General features: G+C 51.9%; 2 protein-coding genes across 2 annotated transcripts; one reads left to right on the forward strand and one right to left on the reverse strand.

Moving 5' to 3' along the window:
- Positions 1 to 1,138: 1,138 nt before the first annotated feature.
- On the reverse strand, positions 1,139 to 4,072 carry LSCM1_08043 (uncharacterized protein; the record flags this gene model as incomplete). The annotated part of the gene is made up of 1 exon (XM_067325387.1): positions 1,139 to 4,072. The coding sequence occupies one exon, from the start codon at positions 4,070 to 4,072 to the stop codon at positions 1,139 to 1,141; it is 2,934 nt and encodes a 977-aa protein (XP_067181492.1).
- Positions 4,073 to 9,217: 5,145 nt separating this feature from the next.
- On the forward strand, positions 9,218 to 10,363 carry LSCM1_08045 (uncharacterized protein; the record flags this gene model as incomplete). The annotated part of the gene is made up of 1 exon (XM_067325388.1): positions 9,218 to 10,363. The coding sequence occupies one exon, from the start codon at positions 9,218 to 9,220 to the stop codon at positions 10,361 to 10,363; it is 1,146 nt and encodes a 381-aa protein (XP_067181493.1).
- Between the last annotated feature and the right edge of the window lie 1,915 nt (positions 10,364 to 12,278).

Below are 12,278 nucleotides of genomic sequence, written 5' to 3' on the forward strand. Positions count from 1 at the left end.
AGTGCGCGAGCAAGAACCGAGTACAGGCTGTCTCTCTGTGAAGATGTGAACGTATCAGCTCATCCCGCGGCTAGGTACGTTGTGGCGAGAAGGAATACACAAAGAACGTGTGTCATTACTTCAGGACGTGTAAAACAAAGTCAATCAAGTCATGCTCAAGGGAAGGAGGTGCGGTGGAAGTGCGAGAATCAGGCAAGAGAGGGCGAGTGGCGGCGAAAGGCATGCTGGAGAGTGATTGAGGTACATGGAACGTGAGGTAGCGGATGGGAGGTAGAGACGTGAGGGGGACGTTTACCGGCGAGGCGGTTGAGGGAACATGTGCAGAATAGCGTGATAGAAAGACAGTCCTTAGACAAGGCGTCTCGGCTTCATCGCGATGTATGGATAGGCTCGCAGTACAATGAGGCGCACCCACGTGGCTTGTCGGCAACGACTCGGCAAACCTGGTGTGTGTTCTCCCCGACCATGATATATGTAAGCTTTTCTACAGCAATGGACTCGAGAAGTGGAAAGATGAAAGAAGACATTATCATAATACTGCTGGAAAAAGAAGGGGGAGGGGAGGGGGGCAGATGTCGGGACGCCCGGAGCATACTTATCTGGAAGGAATCCTCTCTTTGGGGGGGGAGGTGCTTTGTCCGCAGAAGTGCAGCATCAGAGTGGCTGGCGAGAATAGGGAAGAGACGAATACCGCCATGAAAAGACTATGAAAAGTGGTTCGGATGAACGGAACGAAGAAAAATAAGGAGAGGAGTGAATGGAAAGGCAAACTGAAGCAAACTTTGTCCTTGTTGCATTGCAGATGTAGAATAGCGCATGCCAGCAGAGGACCATTTCCTCACGCCATCGTTGTGGTCGATGTTTAGAACACAAAGTACGCAGCGCAATAAGCAATGGTGTGAGAAGTAAGAAATGGGGAGTGAGTCTGCAGCGCATGCCAGGAAAGACGGTGACGCCAGGCGCTATTAGAGAAAACATGTGAATCATATGGGTCCATTCCAGCAGATGGAAATGAAATGAAAACTGGGCAGGTGGTATTTTTCACGCGTGAACAGGCGTACGCGAAGGTAGAGCCGCAGAGAAGCAGGCGATTTGCTGCTATGGAGAGATAGCAGCCGGATATCGCCGCCTTCGAGGCTCAGTCGTGGGTAAACCTCGATAAATGTGGTGCTTTCGCGAGAGTATGAGTGTTTTCCAAGTTGATGCATCCGCTGACGTCAGCCACTTCCAGAGATGCAGCACTTGCCTGAAGCGGCTCAACGGTGTTGATACGTGTGTTGCGCAAGTTCACATTTTTGAGTCGTACCGCTGAAACGAGAGCTGCTATACTGGTGAGATTGACACAGCCGCTGGCGTTCAGGATGGTCAATGTCGACTGACTATACTTCAAAGCGTCCAAGCTGTCGATGGATGTGTTCTGGAGAAAAACCTCTCTGAGCTTCGTGGCCGAGGCGAGAGCCGAGATGTCGCGTAGGTTAAGACACCCGCTCGCATCTACTACCTCCAGTGTTTTTGTGATGGGGCGGAGCGGATCTAGTGTTTCAAGACAGAGGTGGCGCATCCATATCGTCTTCAAATTTGTGGCAGCGCCAAGGGGTGCAAAGTTTCTGATCATACGACAGGAGCTGATATTGATAAATTCAAGAGACGATGCGACCGTTGTCAAAGGCTCAATGGAGGGAATCGAGGTGCGACCCAGGTCGAGGCGGCGAAGCTTTGTGGCACCAGATAGAAAGGACACATCCGAGATGTTGCTGCACCGCGCCACCTCAAGCACTTCCAAGGATGTCATGCTTGATTGGAGCGCCTCGATGCTGTTGATGTTGGTTCCCCATAGGTAAGCCTCTCTCAGCTTCGTTGCGGTAGACAGCGGAGAGAGGTCAGAGACCTCCACACAGTGGCCCAGCGCAATGACTTCGAGAGATGCCGCGCTGGATCGTAAAGGGGCAATGCTCGCTACAGCCGTGTTGGTAAGATAAACCTCCCTCAGCCTTGTGGCATTAGAAAGAGGAGATAAGTCAGAAATGCAAGTGCAGCCGGCGAGCTGAACCCACTCGAGGTGAGGGGAGGTTAGCCGCAGCGCCTCAATACACTTGACAGCTGTGTTGTGCAGGCGCACCTCTCGCAGCCTAGTGGCATTTAGCAGCGCAGAAATATCCGACACGCGGCCACACCCTCCCATGTCGAGCACCTCCAGGGATGGGGCGCTGAACCGAAGAGCATCAATGCCAGCGATGTCGGTGCCCCAGACGTACAGACACCTGAGGTGCGTCGCAGTGCTGAGAGCCTCGATATCAGAAATGCGGCTACAGCCACCGATGGCAACCACCTCGAGAGTGGCCGCAGAGGGCCGCAAAGCCTCAATGCTGAGAATATCAGTGTTTGTAAGGTAGACTTCTTGAAGCTGTGTGGACTGCATGAGCACTGAAATGTCGTCGATGCGCGAGCAGCCACCAAGAAAGAGCCACTGTAGGGAAGGCGCGCTGGCGCGAAGGTCTTCAATGGAGTTCACAGCGGTGCTGGCTAGTCTTACCTCCCGGAGATTCGTGGCGTCACGGAGAGGAGAAAGATCGGCAATGGGGCAATTGTCCGCGCACACAACCTCGAGTGTACGGGCGCTCGCTCGCAGGCATTGGAGGCTTTGCACACCAGTTGACTGGATATCAATGCAGCGCAACCTCGAGGCCGCCGCGAGTGGCGCCAGGTCGATGAGGGCTGCGCAGTGACCCAAAATAATCGTTTCGAGAGTGTCAACGCTGGCTCGTAGCGCATTGATGCTCTGTACTTTCGTGTAACTTACATCAACCTTCCTCAGACCAGTTGCTCCAGAGAGCGCAGCGATGCTGTCAAGGCTAGAACACCTGTTCAGATAGACCACCTGGAGAGTGGCTGCAGCTGCCCGCAGTGGTGAGATGTCGGACACCTTCGTGCCTCCGCAGGAAAGCTCCTGCAAGGATGCTGCCGCAGTAAGGCCGAAGATGCTGTCCAGTTGAACGCATCCATGCACGTCGAGAAGAGTAATAGTGGCCATACTGGCGTCCAGAGGCGAAAGGTCCAGAACACGAGTTTCGGCTAAGCGGACCTTCGTCAACTTCGTCATGGCGGAGAGTGGCTCAATGTTGGTGAGCTCGGTGCACCCGTCAGCAATGAAAACGTGTAGTGTCTCCTCTGAACCTTTCAATGCAGGAATGCTCCTGATACTCGTGCCTTTAAAAGATACGTGCTGTAGGTGGGCGGCCGAAGAAAGAGGTGGTATGTCGACCACTTTCCTGCAATTTGTCAACGAGAGATGGGTGACGTTCCTCAGGTACACTAAGCCAGCGACATCGGCGAGGTCCTCGCAGTCGGAAAGCATCACCGTTTCCAGCTGAGGGCATTTGCTCAAGTTATCAACGCTGCGAATCGCACACCTATTGACGACCAATGTGCGCAGCTCTGGAGCATCGCCGAGCGGGGGTAAAGAACGCAGCTGGCGACAATTCTGCAGGTGCAGTGCGCGTAGCTTAAAAAGGCCACTTAACTTCGAAGAATCCGACAGGGAGGGTACAGTGCAAAATAGGATGCGTGCGTGTTGCCTGTCATGTATCGTGTGTAGCTGGACTGGCGAGTGACAATAAAAGATGTGTTGGCCATCAGCATTTGTCGCTTCATCGGTAGAGCCGACGGTCTCCTCGTAGTGCTGAATGCACTGAAGATCTTCGGCAACGCTCTTTAGATCAACTCTGAAGGACGTTGCATCAAGGTGACCAAGAATGAGGTCACGGAGAACTGACTTGTCTGTGTTTCCTCGAATACTGCGCAACCGATCCAGTGATTCCGTTATGAGAGCTTCACAGACCTCGTGACCGATCGTGCAACTGAGGTCACTGTCTGTAACCCACTCCGCGTCTGTGCGACAGAGCGGGCACTTCGATTCACACATGAAGGAGCAACGGAGGCAGATGAAGTGGCTGCAGTGATTATTTCGCACCGCAGGAAGCATGGGCTTGGCGCATACACAGCAAATGTGTCTGTCATCAATGATGACGGAGCTGCGTGTCACAGCGGTGAGAGAGGAGGGAGCATTCTCCATGAGAACTAGCGATTGTGAGAAAAAGAGGGAGACGAAAGACGCTGGGCAGTGCACCAGAGTGCGCGGCAGCTCTGTCGGTGGTATATCGCCGGAGGATTCCAGGGGCAAGCAGCAGATGAAAGGGCAGGGATAAGAAGAGGAGAGTGAAGGAGAATATGAAGACGACTGTGCGTACTTCTTTGTCGTTCATATGAGGAATTTGTCTCCAATGGGCATTTATTTGAAAGGAGGACTGGCCTGAGGGGAGCGAGAAAAACACACGCACTAGAATGAGAGCAGTATTGGTATACCGCACCTCTTTGAGTGGTCGTTGCCAGCTACGGTCACAATGGCGGACTCGGTACCTAGCCTATAGTAAGGTCGGCCCTCTCTAAAAGAAGGTCATTGTCAGGAGAAGAGAAGAGGATCTTTGTTTTTTGAGTCAGAAGGGTTGACACGTGGCTAAGAAGAGAAAAAAAATACCTAAAAGGACGTAGCGGTACGACATATGCAGTGGATCCACATCCCGTAGCCTGCTGCCGAAAGGGAAGCTGTAGTGCACGTGCACGCATTTTGCAAATCGGCAGCGACAACTTAAATGTGCTCTACGACCTGGAGCGCGGTGTGAGAGCAGGTAGCAGCTTTCAGAGAATAAGTTTCAGCAAGAACGTCAAGACAGTGCCGCTAAAAAGTAGGGGCAACGATCAGTACATCTGCTCATGGGAGCTGGCCAAAACAGCAAATGTCTCCCCCGCATGCCCCCCCCCTCTCCCTTCTGGTACTGTTACCGTGGTGCACCCTGTGCGGGGAGGTGAAGTGGCAATTTAGCGATGGGAAAGTGAATGGCGGGCCTCTTGAAGCCAGCATATATGGTGCAATGAGGGTGGATGAAGGGCGAGAGGAGCATGTGAGCGCTGTGCAGGTAATGCAAAATGTGGTTTGCACAGCAAACAAATGTTGTCACCTGCGCCCTATCCCTGTTGATTCTGCGAAAAGGGAGTTAGCTTAGATGTGTGGCGTTAGATGAATGTATATATTTTCTAGAGTTTGGAACGGATTGCGTTAAGTTGTCGGTGCATCTTTTGCAGCTTCATCTTAGAACACAAGAATGTGGAGTACATATTTTCTCTCTCGGCTTGGAGCTAACTGCAGATATCTGAAAATGCCAAAAGGATTGTGGAACCGCTCTTTATGCGCCGAACTCGGCGGGTGCTCGTTGGATTTTTAGAATGCCTCTTGTGCAGGCGTGGTGTAAGAGAATTGTTGAGCAGGAAGATATCTATGTACAAATGTATCGCGTTCTGTGCGTTTGCTTTTCCGCTTTGAATTTCTGTCGAAACCTTTTGTTCTCTTGACTCTTTGTTTGCTGTCCGCGGACGCCATAGAGAAGACGCTGCCTTCATGTGGCAATGACAACCAGCTCCTCTGAGAAGAAGCACTTAGTTCCCCTTCTCGAGTTTTTGAGATTTGTGTCCGAACGAGGCAGAGGCGAACCTGTCAGGTTTCCAAAGCGAGTCAATGGCGTAACTGACCGAAGACGCGAGGCGTCCGACTCCGGTTTGGATGGGGACTCGCTTTCGATGATGAATGAATTTCACTGTGAAGTTGCTGAGAGTAGTAGCAGTGAGAGGTCGTTTTCCGCGTCAGCTGCTGATGATGCTGTGATCTCATCAGCTTATGGCCGACGGAAGCGGGGCCGCTCCGCTGAGAAAAGCTCGGAGCAGTTACTGCGCTCGTGTGCACGTATAGACTGCGAGCTGGATGCCACGGCGGTGGGAAAAGGGTGTGTTACGTCGAAATACTTTGACTTTTCGTTGCTGGATCTTGGTGTGAAGCCGATGATCGCGCCATCTGTTAGTGTGCCTATTAAAGAGGTCGCAAAGCAAATACAAGGCATGAGATGCTGCTACGTGTTACCTGGAACGTCGCTGGTGGTTACAGGGGACATTGTTGATGTTAGCCTGGCGTACGAAAAGGTTCTCGTCTCTCCCGACCGCGGAATACGAGTTGGGTTGGAATGGGTGTCGTTCGGCCGTGTTTTTCAAGTACCAAAGAATGTCGCGACTGTGCGAGAAGAAGTAGCGCTTCGTGTTCAGCGCATTATCGACGCAGAGAAGAGGGGGGAGGAAACACCACGTTTCTCACCTGTTCAGTTGGCTGAAAATGCAGATTTGTCGTCGTCAACTTTATCGTCTCCCGGCCACGAGGAGCAGTGGGCGCCGTAATTCGGCATCTGCAGATTTCTTACTTAGTTTTTCGAGGGAGTTGAAAGGTGCTGCTCAAGGGCGAGGAACAGTGCATTTGGCAAAAAGGATTTGTTCTGGTACCTCCGCGCCGTGATGTTTGCACTGTAGTGGATGGGTATGTTTTAATTTAATCACTTTGGTATTTTCATCTTGTGTTTGAGGTCTCACATGTCTCTCTTTCTTTGGGTTTTTTGTTTCACTGGTTTAGTCGTAGCTTTCGTGTTTTTCTTTTCATCGGGTACGAAAAGGGACCCAGCTTTTTTTTGTTTTTTTATTGTCGTGAAGAAAGGCCCAATGTGGGCGGATCGAGCACCCAACATCTGTGAGTGATCTAAAATGGTCTGACCGCAAATGCCACATTTGTGTTCTCGTCAAGGATGGAGTCATGACGTGTGATGAAGTGCAGCATACTATGGGGCTGCCACATTAGCGGTAGAGGAGGGGTGCGCTAGTCTCCGTGTAATAGGGTACATTGCCGGATATTCAGCAGCTACTGACGCACACGATTTTTTGGCCACTTCTTACTCACTCGCTATCGAAGTTATTCAGCATGCATTATCAATGTCCTGATCACGTTTACTCCTTTCCTGATGATTTTTTTCAGGTAAAATATCATATACTGGTACCTGACAGCGCCTTAGCTGCTGAAAAGCTTGTCGTAATAGCGTTGTCTTCTCTTGTCTTTACAGCCTTTATTTTGATGTGCTATGGATTCAGTTATCATAGACCCGCCCTACCGTGCTCTCCTGTTGGAGGGCATCAACCTCGTAGCACGGGAGCTGTTGGAGGCAAAAGGTTGCATTGTGCGAGCTTTGCCCAATGCCGTGTCGCATGAAATGCTATTAAAGGAGATAAAGGATGTTCATTTCCTCGGCATTCGAAGCAAGACGCAGGTAACTCGGGAGGTGCTTGACGCAGCTCCAAAGCTGCTCGCGATCGGCTGCTTTTGCATCGGAACGAATCAAGTGGATTTGGAATATGCTAATAAGTGCGGTGTGGCGGTGTTCAACTCGCCTTTTGCGAACACCCGCAGCGTTGCCGAGCTTGTTATTGGGGAGATCATCTCTTTGGCGCGAAAGATAACGCAGCGCAGCGAGGAGGTGCATCGTGGTATGTGGAACAAGACTCACATCGGGTGCTATGAAGTGCGCGGTAAAACTGTGGGCATTATTGGTTATGGCCACATTGGCTCCCAGGTTGGCGTACTTGCTGAGGCGCTTGGCATGAACGTAATATTTTACGACGTGGTGCCGACTTTGGCGATCGGCAATGCCACCAAGTTTGCGAACATGAACGATCTGCTAACCTTCTCAGATTTTGTGACGATTCATGTACCGGAGACGGAGAGCACAAAGGGCATGATTGGTGAGGAGCAGATCCGTGTGATGAAGAAGGGCTCCTACCTAATTAACGCGAGCCGCGGTACTGTCGTCGATCTGGAAGCCTTGGCAAAGGCGCTGCGGGATGAGCACCTTGCGGGTGCTGCTATTGACGTGTATCCGGAAGAGCCTGGGTCGAACAAGGAAGTTCTCAAAACCCCACTTCAAGGAATTCCTAATGTGATTTTGACGCCTCATGTGGGTGGCTCAACGTGCGAGGCGCAGGCGGCTATCGGCGTGGAAGTGGGTACGGCACTTGCTCAGTTCGTGACAAGCGGAACTACCGCTGGAGCAGTCAACTTCCCTCAGCTGGTTCCGCCACCGGTTGACAAGAAGACGTTCCGTCTCACAAACGTGCATGCGAACGTGCCTGGCGCACTGAAGGACATCAACAAAATCGCAGTGGATTTGGATTGCAACATTGGTATGCAATTCCTTTCGACTAGTAAAGCGATTGGGTACCTCATCATGGATGTGGATAGGGACGTCGCTGGTGAGTTGCGTAAGCGGATCGCAGAGCTGGGGTGTAGCATTCGAACGCTGATTATTCGATAGTGTATTCGATGTTTTTATCGTGGGATGCTGTGCACATGTTGGGAAGAGACGCTTTTCGCAGAGCGTTTTCCCCATCGAAGCTCTTTATTGGTTCCCTGAATCGAGAGTGCAGGCTGTGATAATGCCATGTGTATCGTTACGTTATCAGCGACAAGGGCAACGAGGGCCTCTTGAGGGGTTCTTGCTCAGATGTGCATTTTTGTGCGTATGTGCGGACTTCACGGATGGGTTTTCGGCACTACCCAGGCGGGGGGTAGGCCCGTGATCCTTCTTTCTCTTCATGAGAGATGATCCCATTCTGTTTTCGTTTAGCGCTGCACTCCACAGTATGCTGTGCGACAACAAAAATCCTCATGTTATCTTTTCCTCTCAGTTTAGGTTTATATACAAATATATATATATATAAGAAGGTGTATCATGCGCCTTTCGTCGAGGAAGGGCGCCCTATCGTGATAGATTTGTGGGCTGCAACGGGCTAAAGCTAGGGTATCTCATGATGCCTTTGCTACTCATGTGTGGTGGAGGAGGAAGCGATTGGAGATTGTAGAGTGCGGCCGTGTTTTTTTTTCCTGATGTTAGCTTAGTAAAGTGCTGAAGCGAGTATTGCTGAACAAATGCGTTTCCAGAATATAACAAGATCTTCGTCGGGAGTCTTTTCGCTTATTGCTCGATGAGCTTCACATGGATGAAACGGCGCCCAGGGTCACTGCTGTAGCCTCAGACTATCTTTGTTTGATTTTTTTTCTGCCTCTGCTCTCGGTGCGTGAGCATCGGCGCCGCAATGTCTGCGCAAAACCTTGTTGCGGAACACCACAAACGACGACCGATGACCTCCCCCTGCCATTTGGCGTCTTCTGCTAGTTCGCTGCCTGCTTAGTTCGAGGATTGCTTTTTTTTTTCAGAGAACAGGAAACAGCTAGCGGAACATCGAAGTAGCTGCTGGCTGCTGTTCTTTGTTCTGTGCCTCTAGTGGGCTACCGAGAACAATGCAGTCTACTCATAAACCGATTCTCTTCACGCCAGGCCCGCTGATGACGTCGGATGAGGTAAAAAGGGCTATGCTGACTGACTACGCCAGCCGAGATGCTCGCTTCGTGCAAGCAGTGAAGTTCGTCCGCGAGGAGCTCATCTCTATTGCTGAGCTAGACCCTCAGAAGTGGGTGTGCATTCTGCAGCCGGGTTCGGGGACGATGGGTGTCGAGGCGGCCATTTCAACAATTTTTCCGCGCACGGGCGGCAAGTTTTTTCTCATCAACTCGGGAAAGTACGCAGAGAAGCAGGCACAAATTGCCAAAAGACTACAGTGTCCGATGGTGACTCTGGAGCTCGATGAGGGCGAGGAGCCCAAAATGAGTACCCTAGAAGCTGTAATCCGTGCTAACCCAGACATCACAACAGTGGGGCTGGTGCATCACGAGACTAGTATCGGGATGGTGTACCCAGCAGAGCAAATAGCGGAGGTGGTGCGCCGCGAGTTACCCAATGCCAATATTATTGTTGACGGTATCAGCGCCTTTGGCGGTATACCGTGCGACTATGAAAAAGCATGCGACGTGCTGGTTGCGGCACCGAATAAGTGCCTACACAGCGTTCCTGGAATCTCGATCATCCTGGCTCGGCGCTTTCTCATCGAGGCCGCGAAGGGGCGCTCTCGTAGCGCAACACTCGACCTTAGCATGCAGTTGGCATCATTTGATGCGAGCGGCCAGTTTGCTTTTACTCCGCCCGTGCACGTTGTTATGGCACTGCAGCAGGCGCTTGTAGAGTATAAGCGTGACGGCGGCTTGATGGGGCGGCAGAAGGTGTACCGGGCAAAAGCACATGTGGTGCGTGAAGCAGTGAAGGAGATGGGTTTCATGCTGTTCCTGGATGAAAGAAAGCCGAGCTGCGCCAACGTCGTCGTGTGTGTAAAGATGCCTACGGATCCGCGCTGGAACTTCAAGAAATTCTTCATCTATCTCAACGAGCATGACCTTATCATCTATCCTGGCAAGGCTTCAAAAGCTGAGACGTTCCGGTTTGGCATCATCGGCCACACTTCGGTCGCTAACTGTGAACTTCTCATGAAGTGCGCAAAAAAGGCGCTGCAGTCCTTGGGCATCGACCATCTGCAGGCAGTGAGCAATATGTAAGTGCGGCTGAGTTTGTATCCTCGCAACAACGCTGTACTACTGTACACCGATAGAGTGTATAGTAGCTGAAAGCGATCGCGGCATGACGTTTTCCTCCTTTTTTCTTTTAGTGTGCTTTTAGCGGCATTTGGCTATTTTTTTTACTTCTCTGCAGCCCTTTCCTTTGCTGCTGCTGTGGTTTTCTTCCGCAGTAGCGGCGTAATTTGTGTGTGCCGACCGCGAGCCGCTCCTATGGCGAGGGAAAGGGATAAGCACCAAGTTCAGATGCAAGCTCGTCAGATTGTGTGAAAAAAATAATCGAAGAGAGGGATTTCTAGTGTATACGTCACCTCTACATTGGGCTCTCATTTCTAGTCTTTTTGTGCTCTTTGCCTTACCTACTCCTTACCTCATCTTCTCAGACACCTTGCTGAGGAGGAGCAAAAAGGAAGGGTAGGAACGCGCGAGGCTGCTGGGAGCGAGTCGGGCACAGACGTACAAGGGGCTGCTCGCCTTTCCTCATGGCTATGTGTTCAGTTTGATTGCCTTTGGGGCGGAGTCGCCTTTTTGATCGCCAGAAGGCAGCTGAGAACACGCTCCAAAGCAGCACCACCACCAAAGGTAAGAGAAGCGGGAAATGCTCGAGTCTGGCTCAGTTTACGGTGGTGCCTCTGAGAGAAAGGCACGCACGCACACACACAAATATGTTCATACCCATGCCCGAAGGTCTCGACGAAACGCGTACGTTTGCTTTGTTTCAGGAGCACGTTCGATAATGCGATGTGCGGGACAAGGCAAAGCGATCCGCTGAGGTGGTGTGTCGTCGTCGCCGCTGCAATTTCACAATGGAAAATTGATCGCGCGCATTGTCATCCACGAGTCGCACAAGTGCCACTTCTCCTACCTGTTGCTTTGTCTTCGATGGTGTCTGTGCACTTAGTTTCCAAGGGAAAATAGTGTGTCTTTTATCTCTCTTTCACCGCAGCATGTACTGCGTGCAGGTGCACACTCTCGTCGTGTTTATAGTTAGGCCAGTGTCCCTATTGTGTGCATTTTCCACTCGGTCATTGCTGTAGAATACTATCGCGGCAGCGCACCCGTCAGTACCGCGAAAGCGGGACCTCCTGCATTAGAGGCAGGTGTTTCGAGGGCCCACCGGAGCAGAAGAAAATAGCACCTTCACAGGCAACCGTTACCTGATTGGCGTACAACAAATGCGCTGCCCATACGTATGTGCTTTCCAAGGATGCACACAACATCGCCCTTTTCGCTTCTGGCCTTCTGTTGTACACGATCATGCTGAGGCTTGGGCAGCTGCTGGAGTGATGCGACGAGCGTGATATTTGTGAGGCAGGTGAAACTGCAGCCGGTGCGCAAGGAGAGGGATACCAAAGGGGTCGGAGTGCCTTGAAGGACTTCGTTGTCTATATTGGGCTACCCCTTCGAGAGGAGTAGAGGCGCTGCACAGCAACAAGTGCAATGATGTTGTGCGCCACATGGACTGCAAACACGGAGAGAAATACGTTACAGCTCGTGGGAAGGTGTGAGGGCACAACTGCAGCCCTGACAAGTTCCTCGCAAAGAGGTCGCAGCTTTGCCGGGCGGCTGTGGTGTGTGTGAGACGAGAAAGCGTGAGGGGAGAAGAAGAACGTGATGAGGGTGGCTGACGCTCCTGCTAGTCGCATGCGCTTGAACAGCCCTCCTCCACATTTGGGGAGCAAATCTCGCCGCGGCTTCGCTGCGCTCGCGGGTCTCGTTTCTCCTGTAAGCAGACTTTTGGCCAGGACCAGCCCTCGTCCCCCTCACGGCGCGTGGGGACACACCGCCGGGGACGCTGGTCGACAGAGCACACCACTATCGTTTTGTGGGAGAAAGCACACGCAGACATTAGGCTGCTCGCGGGACGGGCAAGAGGTACAGACGGGCTCCGCCCGCG

Source organism: Leishmania martiniquensis, chromosome 3 (assembly GCF_017916325.1).
Source record: "Leishmania martiniquensis isolate LSCM1 chromosome 3, whole genome shotgun sequence".
Taxonomy (NCBI): domain Eukaryota; phylum Euglenozoa; class Kinetoplastea; order Trypanosomatida; family Trypanosomatidae; genus Leishmania; species Leishmania martiniquensis.